The sequence below is a fragment of the Drosophila pseudoobscura genome, chromosome X (assembly GCF_009870125.1).
Source record: "Drosophila pseudoobscura strain MV-25-SWS-2005 chromosome X, UCI_Dpse_MV25, whole genome shotgun sequence".
Classification (NCBI taxonomy): domain Eukaryota; kingdom Metazoa; phylum Arthropoda; class Insecta; order Diptera; family Drosophilidae; genus Drosophila; species Drosophila pseudoobscura.
This window is the reverse complement of record NC_046683.1, coordinates 48,619,988-48,641,744: the sequence shown is the minus strand read 5'-3', so window position 1 is coordinate 48,641,744 and position 21,757 is coordinate 48,619,988. Positions and strand designations below refer to the sequence as shown.

The 21,757-nt window shown below is 49.2% G+C and overlaps 1 protein-coding gene and 1 long non-coding RNA gene across 2 annotated transcripts in view; one reads left to right on the top strand and one right to left on the bottom strand.

Moving 5' to 3' along the window:
* The window catches only part of LOC117184580 (uncharacterized), a 78,865-nt gene extending 57,805 nt beyond the window's left edge, over nt 1–21,060 (top strand). The window contains exons 2-3 of the long non-coding RNA XR_004469987.1: nt 20,416–20,649; nt 20,721–21,060. This is a non-coding gene — a long non-coding RNA (uncharacterized lncRNA). The remainder of the gene's footprint in view (nt 1–20,415; nt 20,650–20,720) is intronic.
* klu (zinc finger protein klumpfuss) lies at nt 7,520–11,576 on the bottom strand. The gene is made up of 2 exons (XM_002134942.3): nt 11,429–11,576; nt 7,520–10,919 (listed from the first exon to the last, which is right to left on the bottom strand). The coding sequence occupies exons 1-2, from the start codon at nt 11,432–11,434 to the stop codon at nt 8,112–8,114; spliced, it is 2,814 nt and encodes a 937-aa protein (XP_002134978.3). The 5' UTR covers nt 11,435–11,576; the 3' UTR covers nt 7,520–8,111.
* Nucleotides 21,061–21,757: the final 697 nt, after the last annotated feature.

Here is a 21,757-nt window from a genome sequence, read left to right as displayed (position 1 = left end):
GACTTGAGAGCTTCGTCGTGCGTTGAATGGGGCAACATATTGTGGTGCTGCTGCTGCCTCAACACCCAGCACCTGCCAAAAGTTTATGAATTCGATAAATCATAGGCGAGGGGGGGGGAGGTGCAGAGGGGCAGCTAAGGAGTGGGGGTGGGGGTGGCGGTGGCGGTGTAGTGTGTGTGGCAGCAAAAAAGCTGTCAAAAAACGCTGATGCGTGAACACCCGCCGGAGCGGAGTCGGAGCCGATGCCGATGCCTCTACGCGCTACGATTGTGCCACAATGCTAATGGCAAAGGCACACACAAGATCTTTGGGTGGCGGGAAGTGGCAGGCAGACAATGCCACAGTTTATATTGCCACAGTCCATGCCACAGCCACAGCTACAGGCAGAGCCACTGCCACAGCCACAGCACTGGTCATTAGCAGCATTGCAGCTGCAGCACAGAGACAGACATACAGACAGACAGACGAGACACACACCGGGCGCTGCAATCGGCTGGCTTTTGGTGTGTAAGTGAGGTAGCAGCCACAGCAACAGATCGGAGGAGACTCCAACTCCAACTCCGACTGCGACTGCGACTCGGACTCGAGAGATGGGAGATGGAGTCCAAGTCCGAGTCCGAGTCCAAGTCCGTCGTCTGTTTGGCAGCGTAATTGTGTTAAAAATTACTCAGGCATCTTAATCACTTTGGTAAATATTTTGCCAACTCCGAAGGCAGTTGTGGCAGGCAGTCGGAGGAGGAGGAGGAGGAGGAGGAGGCGGCGGCGTCGGCAGAAGGGGCAGCAGCAGAGGCACCAGCAGAGGAACGAACGAGGTTAATGCGCTGCAGCTGCAACACATACAAAAGCGTCGCCAAAGAGGCAGCGCTGCAGCGCAGACAAAGAAGGCAAAATGTGGATAGAACTTCGGTGCATTCTGTGTGTGTGGGTGTGCGTGTCTCGTCTATAAGATGTTGCCCCCCCTCCTACACTCTGCCCCTGCCTCAGCCTCTGCCTCATCCAAAAAAAAAAAAACATGTCCAAAAAACGAGAGCTGAGATTTTCATTCATGAAATTGCCACGATATTGGTTCGAGCCATGGCACAGGAGGAGATGGTTAAGCGAGGGACAGGGGAGAGATGATGAGAGCAGGGGAGCGGCGAGGAGGAGGCCAAGAGGCAACATTGATTGCATGTTCGAAAGCAGTTCATTTTCAACAGCATCCTAAGGATCAAATGCATTAAATACGAGAAGGCGAACGAGGAGACCCAACAGCCAACAGCCAGCAGCCATGAGGCAGAGCGAGGGATGGGGCAGGGGTGGGGGATCCATCGGATGTGGCAGCACCAAGCAAAAGGGTAGACTGGAAGTCAAAGTCGAAGCTTAAGATACCCTAAAGAATACCCCAAAAATCGTTTTTTATTGAATTTTCTTTCAGATGGATTTCCTCCTAAAATACTGGTTTTTCCATCGACTTTCCCCTCTAGATATCCTCTAGATATAGTATTTCGATCTGTGCTGTGTAATAAATTTTGGAAAATACAGATACAATGTTTTTTGGGAAGCTATGGTAAAGGATCTAAGGAGATCTCTATCTACACAGGAGACGACCAGTTTCCTGTGCTTTAGTCGCTGCCACCATCCCCTCTAAAGGGTATCAAAATCTACTTACGTGCCACAGTTTGTTGCCTTTATCAGAGCTGCTCATCTGGCGTCCATCGTCTGTCCAATGTCCTCCGCCGGCCAGGAGTCTGTCCGCTGCTGTCTTCAGTCCTCTGTCTTACGTCCACTGCCACAAGCACTGTGTTGCATCCACATCCAGGGCGGGTGGCGCACCTGCGGCAAACTGCTTTGCAATTATGAGATTTTTTTTGTGGCGGCGGCTGCTGCTGCTGCTGCTGCTGGAGGAGGCAGGAGTTATGCTAAATAAAACAGGAGCGGATCTGCAGTACCGGCAGGAGAAGAGCAGCGCGAAGAGGAAGAGGCGACACAGCCCTGACTTCCTCGAGAAGGAAGGGGCTGGGGAAGGGGACGGGGAAGGGGACGGGGATGGGGTCGATGATGTTGCTGGCAGCTTCTGTGGATGTGGATGCTACACTTTCTCCTCCCGAGATGTGCTGTGCATCGGCATCATAATTTAGACTGCAATCATCATTATCGTTTGGGGGAACAGGAGCAGCAGAGGAGCAGCCGAGGAGCAGCAGAATGGAGCGGAGGAGCATTCCTTAAGGAAAACGCCCGCACGTAGTGGATGGGCATGGGGATGGGCGATGGGGATGGGCGCTGTGCCCCCAAACAGATGCCAAGGCAGACTGTCAGTCAGTCCAAAGGCAGCAGCAGCAGCCAAGCAGTCAGTGAGTCTATCATTCAGTCAGTCACTCAGTCATTCATTCAGGCAGTCATTCATTCAGGCAGCAGCATTCAGCAGTCGGCAGTGGATCGCCAAGTTGCCAGCAATTTGCTCAAATAAAAACGTAAAAAAAGCACAAAAAACAAAACAAAATGAAACCCAGGAAGCTGCCGCTGCCGCTGCCTCTGCTGCTGCTGCGCATGCGTCTCTTGTGGCAGCATATAATTGTGAGGATCTGCCACACAGCTGTGTGGCAGCATAGCCACTGCCACTGCCACTGCCAGAGCCTCGGACTTGGGACTTGGGACTCAATGTCCGGCGGCAATTGTAATTACCGCAGTTGCGCCTCCCGTTCCGTCGTCGTCGTCGTCGTCGTCCGTTGGGGAGGCCAACGCCTTCGCCCAGCATATACCCAGAGGAGGAGGCATCCACAGGAGGAGCAGGAGGCAGCCACTGGAAGGAGGAGTAGAGGCATCCACTCCGAAGGAGACACTGGAAGCGCAGTAGCCTGGCATTTCAGTTACGCCTGCAGTTTGTTATTACGCGCATTACTCTCTCTCCCTCTCTCTCTCTCTCTCTCCCTCTCTCTGTCCCCTGCTCCACCTTCATATGGCCCTTTTGCCCCACCCTTCCGTCTGATTGCAACGACGGGATGGGGGTAAGGGGGTAAGGGGTAGTGGTGTCTCGCACAGAAGACATTTTACATTATCCACGCATTCCAAAAAGCAGCCTCTCCTTCATTTCGTTTATTTATTTTCGTATTTTTGTTGTTGTTTAGAAGAAAAAACTAATTAGAGACGAATCCTAATGGAAATACTCGTATTATTCATAATTTAGTTGGACTTTAAAGAGAGTGTCTAAGAGTGTTTCGTATCGTAATCATAAACAGCTAAGGATTGTCTGTGGAATGGAACTTAAATTAGGGCTTAGAACAAGCTTAAACTAGGGCTTAAACGAGGCTTAAACGAGGCTTAAACGTTGGGACTAAACCAAAGCGTTTTGCTCTCTACAAATAGCACCACAAGAAAATACCAAAAATGTGGATTATTGCACCTTAAACGATGTGGAGGGGAAGATCGCAAGATCCCGAAATGGTTACGGAAAGAATAGGGATAGGTTTTTGGGTTTTGGGTTTTTTGGGGATCATCGGTGTTCCCCCTTAAATTATATGGTAAATAGCATTTTGGAAGTGATTCGATTTTGTTTTCTCAACTAATATCACAATGTTGCTCACTGATTCTCTCGCTCTCTCTCTCTCTCTCTCTCTCTCTTAGCATGGCTTTAATTTATGGTAAAATTCTCAATATCAATATCAATATCAGTAGATCTTTCTTCATTATATTTTATATATATTTTTTGATTCAAATTCCTTAAGGTCTAAAAGGCAAAGAGTAAGCTAAGAAGTTTTGGAAAAGTCTTGTGATCAATCGATTAGCTATCGTTTAGTTATTGCTTTTAATTTACATGATTTCTTTTTTTTTTTAGTTAGCTTTGAGATGTTTTTTTTTTTAGTTTTTTCAGTAGATATTTTTTATTAGATTTTTTGTTTGTTCCTCTTTAAAATTCGAAAAGCACTATGAAAATATTTCTGACAAAGCGATTTGAGTAAAAGTTTTCTGGATTTTTTAATTTTATTTGTTTCTCCTTTTAAAAAAAAAAAATTTTAGTTATATTTATTTTTATATATTTTTTAAATTTCTTTAGTTTTTGTGTTATTTTTTCCTCCGTTTTCTTTAGTAATAATTTTCAGTTGTTGAATTTTTTAAGGAATTTCCTTGTTTTTAAAAGTGTTTTTAGCTATGAGTTTTTTTTTCGTATTATTTTATTTTGTAGGCAAAAAGCATTTAATGCTTAAAATTGTTGTAACTTCTCAGAAGCGTTAAAGTGAAAAATCTTAACACTAAAAATTGCATTTTTATTAGTTCGTTTAAAAATATCTGTTACGTATATCTGGTAAATATATATATATATGTATATATGTATATATATTTATGCTTTAGTTGTGTTTTTTATTTAGTCAAAAAAATTGATTAATATTCCGTGGCAAAAGTCGCTCAAATGTACAATGCATAAAATTCTATCTTACAGGAGTTGTTGTTTGTTTGTTTGTTTGTTGTTGCTTTGAAGAGTATCAAAAATTGTTGTTGTTGTTGTGGTTTAAGGCACTTCCGTGTGACGGAAATATAGAGTACTATAGCTAATATATATATATCTATTCTTTGGATATTTTATGGTTTATGTTTTGGTGATTTTTCTATGTACAATATCGCTTTTTCTTTTGGGAGTGGTGAGTGGGGGGAGTGGGGGGAGGGGGCTGTGAAGAGTGGGCCATCGACCAGTGCCGTGCCCCTAAATCACATGGAAAACACGTCTGGAAAGAGAGAGAATTATGTGGATGGAAACAATGGACCACACCATGCCACCGCTGACTGCCACTGCCCCGCTTTGGAGGACCCTTCGCTGGATCCTGCTGTGTCCCGTTGACCAAACTTCAAACTCAATTTTCGCGCTGCAATTACAAATGATGGCCATAAATCTGCGACCATCCGCTCACGCGGAGACAAAAGAAAAGTTGGATGAATGCCACATGGGGAATGGGGAATGGGGCAGGGGGCATGGGGCATGGGACATGGGACATGGATGCCCCGCTCTCCGGAAAGGAAGTGATAATAAACGCACGCGACACGCGGCACGGCACTACGTTGTTTAGAGATTTATGCGTGCCACAGAATAGAAGCGCACAGAGAAAAAGAGAGCAGAGCGCGTTGCAAGCGCGTTGCAAATAATGTCAGCGGCCAAAATGATGCACGACCAGGCGTATGCAACGGATTATGCAATGCGGCATCATCCCGTCTACTTGTAGGCTCCACGGCTAATACACTCTGCCACATAAGTCACCCGACAATTCCCCCCCGTCTGGCCTGGAGGGAGGGGTTTGATGTAGTGCAACATGGAGGCTACTTAGCTGCCCCTTCGACCTGATTTATGGGGCAGCGGCAACAGCGAGGCAGCGAGGCGGCGAGGAGAGGTGGCCACAAAGACCCAGAGCCCCAGACCCCCAGACACAATGTCTGTCAATTGCTGTATGCCACCAAAAGCATTTTCACTGCTTAATTACACAAACAGGGGGCGGAGGTGGAGGTGGAGGTGGAGGTGAAGGCGGAGGCGGCGGAAGAGGAAGAGCCAGGCATGTGGCAAGTGGGTGGCAGTGTGTGGCATGTCTGCAGTTTCGTGTTTGTTTTGTGCATTCGTGCCCCTGCCACCTGCCCCCTGGCGCTCACTTATTAGGGAATTAATTTAGTCATTGGAAAACAAGGTCAAACATTAGCCGCAAACTGCAATGCAGCAAGTGGTGGCATGCCCCCTACACCACACACCACACACTCCACCCACCGCACACACCGCACACACCACACGTTGCAACTCCCACGACTGGCCTTCTTCGTGTCGTCCGGACATTAAGGCCCCAAGAAATTTCCATGTCGCAGAACAAGGACTCTTTGCCTCTTCTCTTTGCCTCCCCCACAAGCGTGGGAAAACTTGCCGAAAAGCCATCGCACATAGAAGGCAGAACAAGGAGGGGGGGGGGAGGGGCCTGCCACTGGCACTGTGGCACTGGCTGCCTGCGTGCCACAGTGCAGTTTCGTGACGACCGACTGCTGCCTGCCTCCACCTTGTAAGCGATTCCCATTGCCTAAAAGCTTGTAAGCCAGTTTCCGGCTCCGTCTCCGGCTCTAAGGCCCTTAAGGCTCCTAAGGCTCCAACCGCAAAAACTTTAGGGCAAACGAAAATAAAGAAAGAAAAGCTGGAAAATATTGTTTATCCGAAAAGCGGCAAGGGAATATCAGGAAAAATACAAAATCATAGAAAATAGTGAAAATAGAAACCCAAGAAGTCGCGAGTGTTGAAATGATTTGTGTTTTCCCACGAAGGGAAAACCCAAACAGGACAAAGGAAAAACCGAGCAAAAATATGTAGGGAAATATGCAAGGAATACGTGTATATAACATATATATCTTCATGGTTCAATCTGAAACGATTCGCGGGTGTTGAGTGCTCGGAGTGATGCATGTTTTCGTGCCACAAACAGGGGGAAATGGTGCACAATTCAATTCTGAAAATCAACAAAAATACGCCACTATTTTTGGCTCAAACTTTGGCAAAAACTTTCAAAAATCAAAGAAGATATATTTGCATATAATGTATCTTAGAAGTGCCATCGCAAAATCAAAGACTGAGCCGACTGTTCAAAGAAAATAAAGCACTCCAAACTGAGGGAAAAGAAAGAGGAAAATCTGAAAAAAAATAATAATTGAATGGAAATGTAATTGGAAATTGAAATAATAATTCAAATGTGATTTTGTTTCTGTTTTGTATGCCATTTGTATCCCCCTCTCGGGGGTAGACTTTTTCTTTTTAGTTTCTTTTATTTATGTGAAAAACGTTTGTGGAACTAATCGCTAATCGTAATAATATTCATAACCGATAACTAGAATAACTAATATAACATAAGTTAATAATTTATTTAAACATTCTAAGTGGTACAAACTAATAATCAATTAATCCATCAATAATCGCGGGCGAGGGCGCTTCCAATAATAAATAACGAAAAACTTCAACGTTGAAAACGAACCCAAAAAGGGGGTTCCCCTTCAAGGAGAGGGGGGAAATAGAAAACTTAAAGGTGTTTTTTTTTATTTTTATTTTGTTATGTTTTTTGTTTGTTTTTAATTTCATTTCATGAAAACAAAAAAAGTATTGGAATAAAGTAATAAATTTTTAAATCATTTTTGTTGAACAAAAAAAAAAGGAAATTAATTTTTTCAATTTGTATTTCAAAGAATTTTTTCAAATAGAAAAATGGAAATGTGTTTTTTGTTTTTGTGCCCTTGGGAGAATTCTTTGTCTTTTGTTTAAAAAAAAAATTTGTTTTTATAATTAAATATAATAAAAAAAAAAAATTAAATATAAATTAATACGAAATTGTTGTTTGCTGTTGAGTTTTTAAGATATAAATAAATTAAGGGAATTCTAAAATTAAGATTAAAATTAAAACTAAAGTTTTAAGAGTTATAAACTAATGCCTTTTTGTGCGTGGTGCGTTTAGCGTTTTGCGTTTTGCGTTGAGACCCCGTAGATACCCTATATGTATACCCTATAGCTCCGTTTCGTTGTAGCGAGTGATTTTCGTAGTCATTTCGTTGCTTAATAATTTCAAAAATGTTTCCTTACAAGAAAATGCTGGAGGAGGATGACCCCCGAAGTGTATCTTAAGCCTAAGTGTTTTTGTGGAACATGGAATTTGCTAGCTGTATCCGCACGAAGATGCCACCGACACTCGCTATCTGGCTATCTGGCTCTCTGGCTCTCTGCCACATGCTACGCGCTAAGAACTAGAACTAGAATCATAGTTTTAAGACGCTAAGAACTAGTAGTAGAATCATAGTTTTTAATCGCTAATACGTTGGGTGGTGGGTGGTAGGTCTCCTCTCCTCTTCTCTCCTCTCCTCTCCGCTCCTCTCTTTCCCTCTCTCTCTCTATCTTAAGATCTCTTTATCTTCGTTTTCGTTCTCCCTTGTGTCTGTGTGTGTTTGTGTCTGTTTTAGGGATCGTAATTCTATATCTTTAAACTGTAGGTAGTAATTAGGTTTTCCTCAGTCTTCGCAGAGATTTCCGGTAATCAAAAAAAAAAATCAAAAAAAAAATAAGAACGGTTTTCCCCCCCGTCTTAGAAGGTCATGAACTGCCTCGAGGCTGCCGCATACTGTAGGTACAGCCGCCGCTGTTAGGCGCTCTCCGTCTTTACCACCATGGGCATGGGGCCGCCGAGGCTCAGTCCTGCCTGGGCGGATGACTTTTGCAGCAGCTCCTCCTGCAGGAGACTCATGTTCATGGGCGAGAGACCGTGGCCCCCCATATTGAGGCCCATGCCCATGCCCATACCCATGCCCATGCCCATGTTCATGTTCATTTTCATGTCCATCAGCGGAAGGGGCGACTCCTGCGGGGGCTCCTCCATGTTGGCACGACCTTCGCGGCTCTCGCGACCATTGCCACCCCTGTCGCCGCCCCGCGACTCGTACCGCGTGTGGGTGCGCATGTGGCGCGTGATCATGTCCCTGCGGCATGCCGCATAGGGGCACTGGGGGCACTTGTATGGCTTCTCCCCCGTGTGGGTCCGCTGGTGGGTGGACAGGTGATCGGAGCGGGAGAACACCTGCCCGCAGACCTTGCACGTGTACGGCTTCACGCCCGTGTGCAGCCGCATGTGGCGCGTGAGCATATCGGAGCGCGCAAAGGATCTGTGGCACACGTCGCAGGAGTACGCTTTGGCAATGTCGTTGGCGGGATTGCGCGACTTGTGGCGCGAGGCCATGTGCTTGGCCAAGCGGTCGTGCAGCGAGAACATCTGTCCGCAGGTGGGGCACACGTATGCCACATCCGAGCCGGGCGGCATCTCCTCCACGACGGGCGACACGTCCAGATTGTAGCGCCATGCCACCGTCTCCTTGGTGGTGGGGGACGCCACATCCCCCTTGATCACGGGCACGCCCACCGTCGACGAGTGGTGCGAGTGCGAGTGCGGGTGCTGCTGGTGGTGCATGTGGTGCGGGTGGAGCGAGTGCGAGTGCGAATGCGAATGCTGGTGCGGATGGGGATGCATCTCCATCTTGATCATGGCCGCTGCTGCCGCCGCCGCTGCTGCATGGGCCGCTGACATGGCGCTGGCGTACGGCGACATTTGCTGCTGCTGGTTCGATGATGGCGGGGCGGCATGGCTGGCGGTGGCGGAGATGGGCGTGTGCCCCGAGTGGCTGCTGGAGGCTGGCGACAGCGCATTCATGCTCTCCAGACTGCTGGCGGCACTCATCGATGCGGCCGAGGACGATGCAGCAGGCGGTGGCATCATCGAGGCGCTCGGCGGCGAGGCATTGCCACCGCCGGAGGACGAGGATTTGTACTTCTTGATCTCCGTTTCACTGCGGACGCACAGATCGAGCGGACGCTCCTGGGGCGGCGGCATGGGCTTCTTCTTGTCGGCGGCGGCTCCCCGTTTCTTCTTCTCGGTTGGGGGCTTGGGGCTGCGCGTCGTCTTCGTGGCGGTGGTGGCTTTGCTTGCCCCGCCAGTGGGCACTGACGATTCGCTGCGCGGCGGCGATGGCAGCGACGGCGGTGGCGAGGCGTTCGCCAGGAGAGCGTGTGGCAGCATCTGGCTGGCGCTCGGGTTGCCCAGACCCTTGCGATCCCCTCCTCCCGGGGGCGATGTCTCCGTCTCGGAGGCAATGGACGAGGGCGTGTGCTGCAGCGGGGAGGGGTAGAGATCGTGGCGCCGCCGGAACACCTCGTTCAAGTACGTGGTGTGCAGATAGTAGCCGAACAGCGGCGAGTGGATGGGAAAGTAGCGATCGTACGGATTGGGGATCTCAGTCTTGATTTCCACATGGAGTGGATTCTCCTTGGGGACCTGCTGTGGCGCAGCCGCTCCAGAAGCGGCATCAGCGTCAGCACCAGCCCCGGCGGCGGAGGCGGAGGCGGAGGCAGCAGCAGCCTGCAGTTGCAACGGACTCATGCTGATGCGAGGACTGTCGTTGCCGTCGTTGTCGTCGCTGTGCGACAGCTCCAGATCCTCGCCAGAGATGTCCTCCGCGGAAGCCGCTTCCTCCTCGCCATCGCTGGCTGTGTGCTCGCTCTTGATGTACTTAGCCTCCTCCTGCTCCCGCTGCTCCTGCTGCTCCATGGAGTCATCCTCCTCCTCCTCCAACTCCTCCTCACCGCGGGACTCCTGCTCCTCGTGATCCTCCGCTGCCTCGTCCTCCTCCATGGGCTCCGTCTTGCAGGCGGCCAAGCCATTGCTTTGCGGCTGTGCCTGTGCCTGAGCCTGTGGCGAGGGACTCTGGGGACTGCGGCTGCGACTGCGGCTGCGACTGCGACTGCTGCTCCTCTCGATGGTGTCGTTGTGGTTGTGGTGCAGCTGGTCGAGCACCGCCGAGAGGCGCTTCCGCTTGCGCTGCTTCCACGACGCCGCAATGTTGTTGTTGACGACGCACGGCTGGTTGTTGTTGTTGTTCTGCTGCTCGGCACTTGCCACAGCCGCCGCGGCGGCCGCTGCCGCCGCCTGCTGGTGCAGGCTCAAGGCCAGCGGCATGCCCATGCCCCCGTGGGGATGCGGATACCCCTGCTGCAGCTGTGCCGCATAGTGGGAGTGGGCCGCTGCAGCCGCCACCGGGGGCGGCGGGTAGACATGGGGATGGTACTGGTGCTGCTGCTGGTGGTGCGGTGGCGGCGGCCCCGGCGGATGGTGGTGCGGCTGGTGCGGATGGTGATGGGGATGGGGGGCATGGTAGTGCGGATTGTGTGTGCCGGCGGCGTGATGATGATGCCCCATGGGGTCGGTGCCTTCTGCCATCGTCATGAGGTCAACTTTTTGTGGAATCGTCGTCGTCGTCGTCGGCTGCTGCTGCTGCTGCGGCTGCTGCTTGCCGCGATCGCGTTCAGCGGTCTGCTGCCACAAAAAGGGGCTGCACACGTGGCGCCGCTCGTTAATCTTGTGCGGACGAGGGCTCTTGCGGGCGCACTGATGAACTCGAATTGACTGCAAAAAAAAGGAGAGGAGAAGAGATGAGATTTTAGGAATAATTTCATTATTTTTATTGGTTTCTTTTAAATATAATTATAATAATATTTTCTTAGGCCTGTAGATGCCAAAATCGCGCACATGTAAGACATTTTTCGTACCAAAACTCTTGCCAACAAACACTCGAACCTCTTAAATATTTTTCACTAATTATTTGCCCAAGTTTTCTTCGGATTTTCAACAATCTTTTGGCCAAATTTCACACTTTCTGGCTTTGCAAATACACCTACACACACACAAAAACCTCCTAAAAGCTGCGATGATATTTTCACAGGTTTTTCCTCAATTTTTTGACCAAATTTCACACAATTTTCTCATACTCGAGGCTTGTGCGAGTGTGTGGCGGTGTGCGTGCGCGTGTGCGGCACGCTTGGCGTTTGTCTGCCGCACAGGCGCACACATTTCCGCATCAAAACAGAATACTCTCCTCAGACTTGGCACTTTTGTCCATTTAAAGAGATACGTACCAACATTCGAGGTGATAACTTCACAAAATGGGAAAATCAGCAAAGAAACGGGAGTTTTTGTGTCGAATATCAAAGTTCACGGCAAAGAAAACTTGTGGTTCTATCGTTTTGCAGTCACGAATTGCTCTTTCTGGCAGAACAAAAGCTAGTGGCACTGCTCTAGCACCCACCCCAACTCTACACGGACTGGCCGCCTCGCCTCCCTTTCTGGCCGAAAGTCTACACCTCTACACGCCGCAGGGCGTTGCCAGATCAGGCGGTAGGCGCCCACGCATCACTGCCAGCTGATTGGGAGGTTAGGTTAGGGAAATCTCACAAAATATAAATGTTGAACCCCATGGATGGCCTGACTGGCAATCAGTCAAGCATCAAAATGCAGCAATTTCTTTTGGCTGTGGCTTTGGCGTTCATCGGGCGTGTGGTGGAGGGAGTGCAGTGGAGCTGAGTCTTTGGCCTTCAGTCAAACAGTCCAGCAGTCCAACAGTCCAACAGTCGAACAAATAAATAAGATAAATTTTTGTGCTGAAGCTGCCAAAAAAAAGGAACGAACCAACGAACGAGTAACGAGGAGACAGATGACAACGGCGGCGTTTACGCTGCGTTAGTTTTATGCGTTTCTCCGGGAGTCGGAGTCGGAGCCGTAGAAGGGAGCCAAAACGTGTCCGTCCGTCCGTTGGTTCGGCCGTCCGTCCTGTCTCCAATCTCCAAACTCTCCCGCTGTGGGAATTTTTATTGCACTGCCAGCAGATTTTATGGCGCTCAAAGTTTATGAGGCTGCCACTGCCTGTGCCCGTAGACGTTGACGCTGCTGCCTTGACCGGGGGGGCAGGCACCGATTGTGTGGCTGCAGGAGGGAGTCCGAATCCGTGTCCTGGGCGCCTCCCTCTAAGCGGCGCTGCGGCGCTCCTTTTGGTCAGCAGCGGAAAGCAGGCAAACAGAAATCAATGAAGGGGACAGGACAAGTCAGCATCGCATCGCCACATCGCCACATCGCACATCGCCGTCTGGCGCCAACATTCGCAAATAATTAAAAGTTACCACACACACACAGACACACATGCTACATGGTACATGCCACATGCCTCGCAAAGCAGTTGGCAGTGGCAGCGGCAGTGGCAGTGGCAGCGGCAGTAGCCCCGCAAAGGCACAAGGCACCGGAGCGACAGCACGTCTGGAAGGACGTTTGCTGCATTGCGCTTATCCTTGTGATATATGAATATTGTGCACACACGCACGCCACCGCCACCCCAGCCGCCGCCCCTGCCGCCTGCTGTCTGCCCCAAGAGAAGAGCAGAGAAGAGGAGCTGGAACTGGAACTGGAGCTGGAGCTGTAGCTGGAGCTGGAGCTTTGTGCTCTGTCTGCCATAAGCCGTCAGTTTATGGGGTACGTTGTCGTCGTCCTTCCTGGCTGTCCTTCTGTTTGCAATTTGCGCCTACAACTACAAGAGCGAAGGAGGGGGAGGGAGAGGGGGAGAGGGAGTCGAGTCCATGCGGAGGAGACGGCGTGTCCATGTCCTTAACGGTCACGTGTTTGCTTTACGTGTTGAGAAAATGAAAAGAGTACGGATACGGCTACGGCTACGGATACGGATACGGTGGTCTCCTGTGTTTGTGGAGAGGTTGGAGGTGTTGATGGGTCCGCCACCCCGACATGGACACCTGTGTCCACCAGTCCACTGTCCTCTTCTGTCCTGTCCTGTCCTCACTACTGCCCCATGCCACATGCCACATGCCCTGATGCCCTCACGCTTGTGCCCCGTGCCACGTTAGTGGCCTGCGATTGCTGTTGTTATTGTTGTCGCATATCGCCCATGTGTGTGTGTGCTTAATGGAGTGCGTGCCCGTGTCCGTGTCCTTTGTCCTTTGTCCTGGACTCGACTCGACTCTGCTTTAAAGTTTTCCCTTTCTGAACTTTTTCGATTTTCCAACTTTAATTGGCAAAAACGGCCAGAAAGTTTTTCCGCTTGCGAGTATCATAATTCATGTTCTATTTCCTGGAACAGGGTCACCCGAAGGGCAATTAATATTCTTAATTAGGGTAATTAAACAGCGCAATGCTGACAACTACACTGCACTACACTACAACCACACTACACTACGAAAAAGAGAAAACTTTACACCCAGTACATTTTTTTCCCCCCTCTTTCGCCTTTCGCCTTTCCATCTTTTGTTTTTTTTTCCTCTTTTTCTTCTGTTCTACGCTCCTTTTACTCATAAAAATATAAAAAACATAAATTTTCACGCCACTGAAAGTTCTCTCTTCGCTACGCCGCTGCCTTTCGGGTCTTGTTAGCACGCGAAATCGGGAATTGGATTGGTACGAATGGTGGGAAGAAAGAGAGAGAGAGCGAGAGAGAGGGAGATAGGAAGGGAAGAAGTTGTCGAGATTTTTGATTTATGGCCTGGCAAAAGTTTAACTGCATTTACATACACATACGCATATAGAGATCTATAGAAGATTGTATACTCTTTAAAGAAGGCACAGTACATTCACTTGGAACAGTAGAGGAACGAAGAAGAACGACCTCAAGGAAGGATCAGCAGCCAGCCTGCATCGCTGATCTGTTTTCAGAGCATCTATGATCTTCTATGGGTTATGGCGGATAAAACAAAGGAAAGGGTATGCCTATCTTCGATATTATGCCGCCGGTTTGGGCTCCTTTCGTTTGTGTGAAATATTGCATAATGGGTAGAACGAAGGAGAATGGCTGCCAGGAGTCAAAGATGGAGAGATTTGGTGTGAAATGATCCTAAATGAAGTGTTAATTTCATGCCGCAAGTGGCGGATTGAGTGCCGTGCCTCCAGGCGTTGGTGGAATGGTGAATTAAGGGAAATCTCCAGATGGAATCGTTTGCAGATCGAGTAAAACATGGCGCTAACAAGTCGCTCGCCCGTGGATTTGTCGCCAACAAACAGCGAGTGAGCGAGCTAGCGAGAGAGCGAACGAGCGAGCGAACCCCAAAGATCGGACAGCGAAACATGCTTGTAAGCAAATGTTTGGCAAAGTGGAACGGAACAACGGCGTGTCGTATCGTGTCGTATGCCCCGTAAATGAGATCTGAAATAAGTGCCAACGCAAGTGCGAAATGGTGCAGCGGACACTTGCTTAATTGCGCTAAACAATGAGCCGCCGCTGAGCCGCCGCTCTGAGGGAATGAGGAAGCAGCGCCGGTAATGCCACTAAATGGCGCTCACACAATGGCCACAGAAGCAGCACCAGCAGCAGCACTAGCAGCAGAGGCAGCAAAAAACCAGCCCCGGGCCTCAGCCTCAGATTTGCTGTCGCGGCTTTGTTCGCACTGGACAAAAAACAGAAGAAAAAAACAGCAAAGCGGGAAAACTGAAGACTGAAAATGCAATGCCAGGGAAATATGATTCATGGCCAAGCGATGACAACAAAAATTGTCACCATTACCGTGTACTGGCCGAAGCAACTCTGGCTAAGAGCGTACACCAGTGGCAACCCTGGCAGCTTCAGGACTTGGCACTCCGTTATGCAAGAAAACCTTTTCATTTTCCTTAGACTTTTCGCACAGAATCGCTGGCAGCCCTGACAGAGTGCAGACTGTACCCCCGGACAGAGTTGCCACTGTATTTGCATAGCATTTGTCATGCTTATTAAACACACAGGGAAAACCGTGCAAGCCGGGGAAACAGTGGAAACCTGATGAAGTTTTAGCATTGGGAGCAATGGAGTGCAGAGGAGTGTCGTGTCCCCCCCCGGCAGCCCCTTTCCCCGCAGACAAACATGGGGTAGCCGTAGCCGCGACGCCGCGATAAGCCTCGTAGGCATGTGTCCATGTGTCCATGTGGCTCTTGTGGCATGGCGTCGCCGTCCTCCCTCTCATCCGACGACACACAAAGTTAACCAAACAAAATTGCAGAAATTAAAATGTAAACAAATTGTTGGTGCTGACACGCCCCCCTACCCCTGCCCCTACCAGCAGACTCTCGCGCTGGATTACACTGTACAGTGCACACTCGACTGCAATCCCCACACTCCACACTCTCCGCACTCCAGCGGGACGACTGCTGTGGCCATTAATCTGGCAAATGTCTCTGACGCCATTTAAGCCACACTTCACTCTCTTTACTTCTCGGACTTGTCTTTGCCTGCAATAAACGACATCATAAACATCAGCATTCAACGTGATATGCATTGATAATGGACAGCAGAGAGACAGCCTGTAGACAGAGCCAGAGACAGAGAGAGAGAGAGAGAGAGAGGGAGAGGGAGAGGGAGAGAGGGAAAGGGAGCTTCCATTGCAAGTGGAAAGCAAACAAAGCATGACCAGGCACAAATATGGCTAATAAAATAAAACGCCATTTGCTTAGAGCCCCCCACCAGGGGGCGACAGCGACAGAAACAACAACAAACAGTGGCTCCATCGGGGGTGGAGGAGGTGGTGGAGGAGGAGGAGGTGGGGGAAGATACGATAATAATGAATGGAGAGAGAGAAAGAGGAAAAAACCTAAACTAAACACTGAAAAGTCTCTTTATAAAATACGCCTACAACAATCACTTTTCTCTCTGCCTCTCTCTCTCTCTATATCTATCTCTTTTTGGCTTTGTGCAACCAATGACAGCGGCAACATGTTGCTTGCTGCTGCTGGTGCCGCCTCCCCACTCACTCACAATTCGCTGGCAACACAAGAAAAGCTGCCAATTGAGTGGAAAAGCTGACTCTTAATTGTTTTTCCTGGTATCTGGAATGCAGAGTTTATGCGGAGCTCCTATATATAGGCGAGGATATAGCATTCGTTGGCAGATCTTGCCTCCTGTTCACTGGGAGACTACAAGCAGATAATGTCCACACAAGAATGAGGAATATCTTAGTACTTTTTGCTGCAAATATCATCTGTAAGTGGGAATTCCTTTTGGAGAAGGAATAGATCTTCTTGTGTTCTTTTTTCGTGTATTTCTACGCTGCATAAACCTCTGGCAATCTGTCAAATGAAAATCTCATTTATTATATGAACTACTGCCCGGCCCCTGCCACTGCCACTGCCACTGTTGCTGTTTGTTGCTATTTATTTGAATTGGAGACCACATACACATCTGAGTCCAGTGGCCGGCGTCTGGCGCACTGCAATTAAAATGATCACTGTAATTTTGAAAACGACTGCGAATTGCGGCCCGAACCAAATTTGACGTCAATATGCGAGCTAACGATATGCTAATTAGTTGCTGCTGCTGCCACTGCTGCTCCACTGCGGGGACTGGGATCATTAATTAAGACGAGAGGCCTCTGATCTGAGAGATCGGATTGACTGCCCCACGGATTGGGGCTGCTGCAACCTACGCTGCTGCCGCTGCCGCTACCGTTGACCAAGTGGATAATGCCAGATAATGGCAATTTCCTGCCTTGCCTCTTGGCCAATTGTTGCTCCCGTGCCAAAGGAGCAACACTGCAACAGCACACATGCAGCATGCAGCATGCAGCAAGCGGCCCCTGGCTGACCGCAGCTTAAATAAAATTACATTCAAATTCAATTGTAAATGCATTTTATCTGTTGGTTTTTGCTGCCTGCCACTGCCACTGCCACTGGGTGCTGGGTGCTGCTCCCTCTGCTGCTGCTGCTGCTGCTGTTGCGGCTGTAAACTGCAATCATGTTGCACATTTTTCTCTGGCATGCCTCTTGCTTCTGCCTCCACTTCGAGTCGGTCCAAGTGGCCGTCTAGTCCCTGGTCGCTGGTCTCCTACTAGAAACGCAGACGCCTGGGCCTTTTACAATCAAATGTAATTATTTTTGCAATATACACCTTCAGCTGCTCCTACTGCTGCCCGTTGCATAGGGGGCATGTGGCAGCAACAAGTTGCTTAGCATACTTCCGTTTGAGGACGCCACAAAAGGCCGCGCCCGATACCCAGAGTCCAGGCTCTTCTTCCAGAGGGCGATCGCGTGATCAAAGTCAATTTAGCCAGCGATATACAGACACATTTGTTTTGCTGCTAGTGCCCCTCTGCTGCTGCTGCTGCTGCTGGTGCTGCTTCTGTTGCACGTTGCACACACTCCACGCCACGTAGGCCCAACAGTGGGCCCAACGATCCTGTCGTCATCTGCTGCTGCTGCTGCCGCTGCTGTTCCTTGCAGCTAAATTAAACCATTGCCGCTTTATCGGCAAACCCAACCGAATGCAAGAGGAGGAAAGGCAAGGCGAGGCGAGGCGCCTCCTCCAAGGGCAACACAGAGAACGAAACGGGTTCTATCTCTGTCCCTGTCTCTGTTGCTGTCTCTGTTTCTGTTCTGTTCTGCCACTCCGAATGTGATGTGAGTGGGATGAATCTTCGCTTTGTGGCACTTCCTTCTCAAAACAGTGATGTTTCCACTAGCTCGCTGCAAGAGTTTATCATAATTAGGCACACGATTTGCTGCTTAATTGCTGAATTAACATAAAGATGTGTGGCTCCGCAGCGGAGCTCTGAAGAATGGTCAGCACAGCCCGGGCCCGGCCACAAAACGAAGCCAAAAAGCGCCAAGAGCGAAAGATCCCTGACGCTCATTTCATGCTAATTATATATGGCCAACGTACGGTACGGTACGGTACGGTACGGTACGGTATGGTCAAAAATGAATGGCTGAAACGCCTGCCATTTTAGCCATAGACTTAGACTTGGCTTGGGCATCAGTTTTTGGGCTAAAAACTTCGACTCCAACTTGGAAATTATTTAATTTTTAACCTCTAGGGCCGCAGTCTCACAGCAATCATCATTAAGCACGAGCGCGCTTTCGTATTTGTTTTTGTTGGGGTTTTGGGGTTTGGGGTCAGCGCCAGAGAGCGAGAGAGAGGGAGAGAGACGCGAAACCCTTTCGTCCGCCTACTCCTCCTTCACCTTCACCCTTCACTCCATTGCTCGATTGCTCCATCGTTTATCAGTCAAAAGCGATCTTTTGCAATTAGCCTTAAACGCTTTCTGTGGGCCTCAACACTCACGCACTGGGAGTCGCCTCGGGAGTGGAGTGGATCTTTCAAAGTGGGTCAAACATCCAGATCCTCCACTGGAATCCCCCATTCCACTTCATTCCACTCCACTCCATTCCCATTCCCTTTCTTAGCCTTCTGTCCATCACATTATCAGAACGAAATTATCGTATATCAAGCAAGTTTTTGGGGCGGAGGGATTCGTTCTCAGACTCCGATCCAGCGATCCACCGATCCACTGGGCTGCACTTTGAAGATATCTCTCGCGAGCGCGGGCCCGGCGGAAAGGGATCGCGGAACGGACTGCATACGAGGAGTATTTATTTTTAATCATCTTTTTGTGAAAGCAGGTGAAATTTTTGGCATTTATGAAAGTGCATGCGGCGGCTGTGGCGGCGTGACCCATTCCCTGAAAGACGTCGCCTCCTCGTCTCCTCGTCTCCTGTATATAAAAATTAATATAGATTGCAAGCGGCAGATACATTGGGGCAAGACGCCAACCTACAGCCAGCCTTTGCCTCGGCCTTTGCCTTTGCCTGCCGCAAAAACAAGTTGAAAGTTTCTTAACGTTTTTCCCCCGTGTTGTTTCTGTTGTTTCAGTTGTTTCTGTGTAAAATTTATTATGCCGAAAGGCCGATCATTATCGGGTAGCCAGGCACAAATTATATATGCGCGCGCGCACACATGATGAGCATTAAGGAAGGATCCTGGAGGGATCGCACGGGATCCTCTCCTTCTCGGTGCAACCTCTGTGTACCTCTGTGTACCTCTGTGGTTGCAGCCTATAAAATGTCGCAGACTATAAATCCACTTGCAGCAATAAATTTCTCAAAATGTCAGCGCAGGCTCCCGCATTAATTACAAGTGAGAGAGCGAGAGAGAGCCTCCAAGGAGACTGCAGAATGCCAGAGTGGCAGAGTGGCAGAATGGAGACTCCAGACTGCAGACTGCAGACTGGAGGCGTGCAACACCCGCATTTTGTGTGGCGTAATGTGAGCTGTGTGTTGCCGTGGCATGTAATCAATAGTTGTAACCACCGAAAGTGCACTCGCCAGTCCAAGTCCAAGTCGGAGTCGAAGTCGGAGTCGAAGTCCCCCCTCTGGTGGTGCCTCTGGTTGTGGTGCTGCTCTGTGTGTGACCGCAAAAATGCAAGTGCAAAGCATTCAATTTTTGAACCGCGTTGACTGCAACAAGTTCTTTCAATTTGCCTCGTTGCTGCCAGGTGGAGTATGCAACAACCACAACAACAAGTTGCAGCAACCTGCGGCAAGGGGAAAACCGAAACAACGACACTATAAAAAAAAACAACAACCTGCAATTGAAAACTTTGCGCGTGTTTTGGCTCGCATTTTGATTGCCTACAAGCCGTTGCTGTCACTTTGCATTATACGATCGAAAGAGTCCAAGAGTCCAGTCCAGCAGATCGGGGATCGGGGATCGGGGAGAATACACAGGGACTGGGAATGTAGAGCGGAGGAGCAGGCAGCCGCCTTTCGGCGAGCGTCAGGCGTCAAGAAACGCATGCAAAACGCGCCAAAGTCCACGAAATTCGTTGGGGTTGTCTCTGGGCGAGACAGAGCAAGAGGGTGCCAGGGATAACAGATAAGAGGATGTCCAGAAGAAGGCAAGAACGTGTCTCTCTGGGTGGATCTACCCATAACAAGGAGGAAGCTATGATTTTCTTTGGATACTTCCTTCAATGGCAGAGCATCGAAAGCAGTGAAGTGATTATTTATGTGGTTTCCATAGAGACTTCAGCGAGTACTCCCCCAAATAGCATGAAGGCATGTATTATATTTAGAATAAGCTTCCATTTCATTGGAATTTCTTAGAGACAGAGAGGCTTTTTCTCTTCTTTTGGGTGAACCGTTTCCTTGAAATACGTTTTCTTTGGCAGAAAGACTTCTCCATGGGGTGTCTCGAAGCCGCTGCGAAGCCCCTTCAAAGGCCATTAATTATTTGTTTGAGCTTTGATTTTCTTACGTTTTTCTGGTTTTTTGTGGTCGATTATCGTGCAATTATGCTTCGTTTGATATGCTAATTCCCCCCCCTTCAACAAAGAACACACACAATTATGCTGTGGCGGACAGTGAACACTGGAAAGAGCGGCCTGCCAACAGTGAAGTCTAGAAAGCGGACACTGGACGATGGACACTGGACGCTGGACGCTGGACGATGGACACTGGACACTGGAGATAATTTATGCAGCTCGTGTCACCGATTGATCGATGACTGGGGGCCACCATACACCGTCCACCACAATCCACACTCCACAATCCACATCATCTGCAGCAGGTGTTAATTGATTTCGTTTGCCTCGTCTCGTAATTTGATTCGTTTGTTTATGACCCGTTCCTTTCTTTCAGCTGGATATTTACCGTTTCGAATCGCTTCGGGGGGCTGGCGATGGGGCTGGCGATGGGGCCGAGTGAACCGATTCGTTTGCCAACTCAATTATGGGGCGATATTCAAGAAGATTTGTGTGGCAGACACATAAAACAAGACACTCGCGTTGTTCAATGAACGAATGAATGAATGGAACTGCTCTACGACTGGGTGTCGCAGTGGCCTTTTCTTCTTCTGCCCATCGAGACGGGCTCTTTTTTGTTAATTAAGCTACATTTCATATGCAGCTGATGGATTTATGAATAAAGCGCCAGCACCACACCACACCACACACCACACACTCCCCAAAAAGAGTAAAAATCAAAATCCAAAACTCAAAAAATCAAGAAATCAAGAAAAAATAAAACGAATATGTGATGACACCGAAAGCGCACGGCAAACCGCAGTTTTATTTTTATTTATTTGTGTATTTTTGTATTTTTTGGGGCGTGTCAAAAGAAATCTCCCGAGAAATGAAAAATACAAATAAAAAATCCGCGAGAGCTTTTCTGGCCTTAATCGCCACTGGCCCGGCCCGTCCCGTCCCCAAAGTGGTCGCCAAAGGTCGCCCCGATTGAGTTGTACCTCGTACTCGTACTCGCAGTCGTACTCACAGTCGTATTCGTATTCGTATTCGTTGTCGTTGACGTCATGTTAATGTGGCTGCCGATTTTTATGGTCTGGTCTCTGGCCAAGAGCTGCCTCAGACTCCAATCTACAGTCGCAGGCGCAGTCGCCGTCGCTGTCTGTCTGTCGTTGTCTCTGTGGCGACTGTCGCTAGCAATTAATCTTCGAAAAGTGGCCAGAGATTCATTTAGCTGCAGTTTTTTGCTTTTTTTTTTATGACAAAAACTTGGCAATCTGTCGAGAATGCTCAGGCTTCATTCACTTTCAATGGCAGAGAGCCTGAGACTGAGCCTGAGCTTCAGCTTCAGCTTCAGCTTCACTCCCTCTCAATGGCAGCTGTGCCTCCCCAAAAGCAGCATTGGGTACGGCAGAGTGACACGAGAGTCACGCG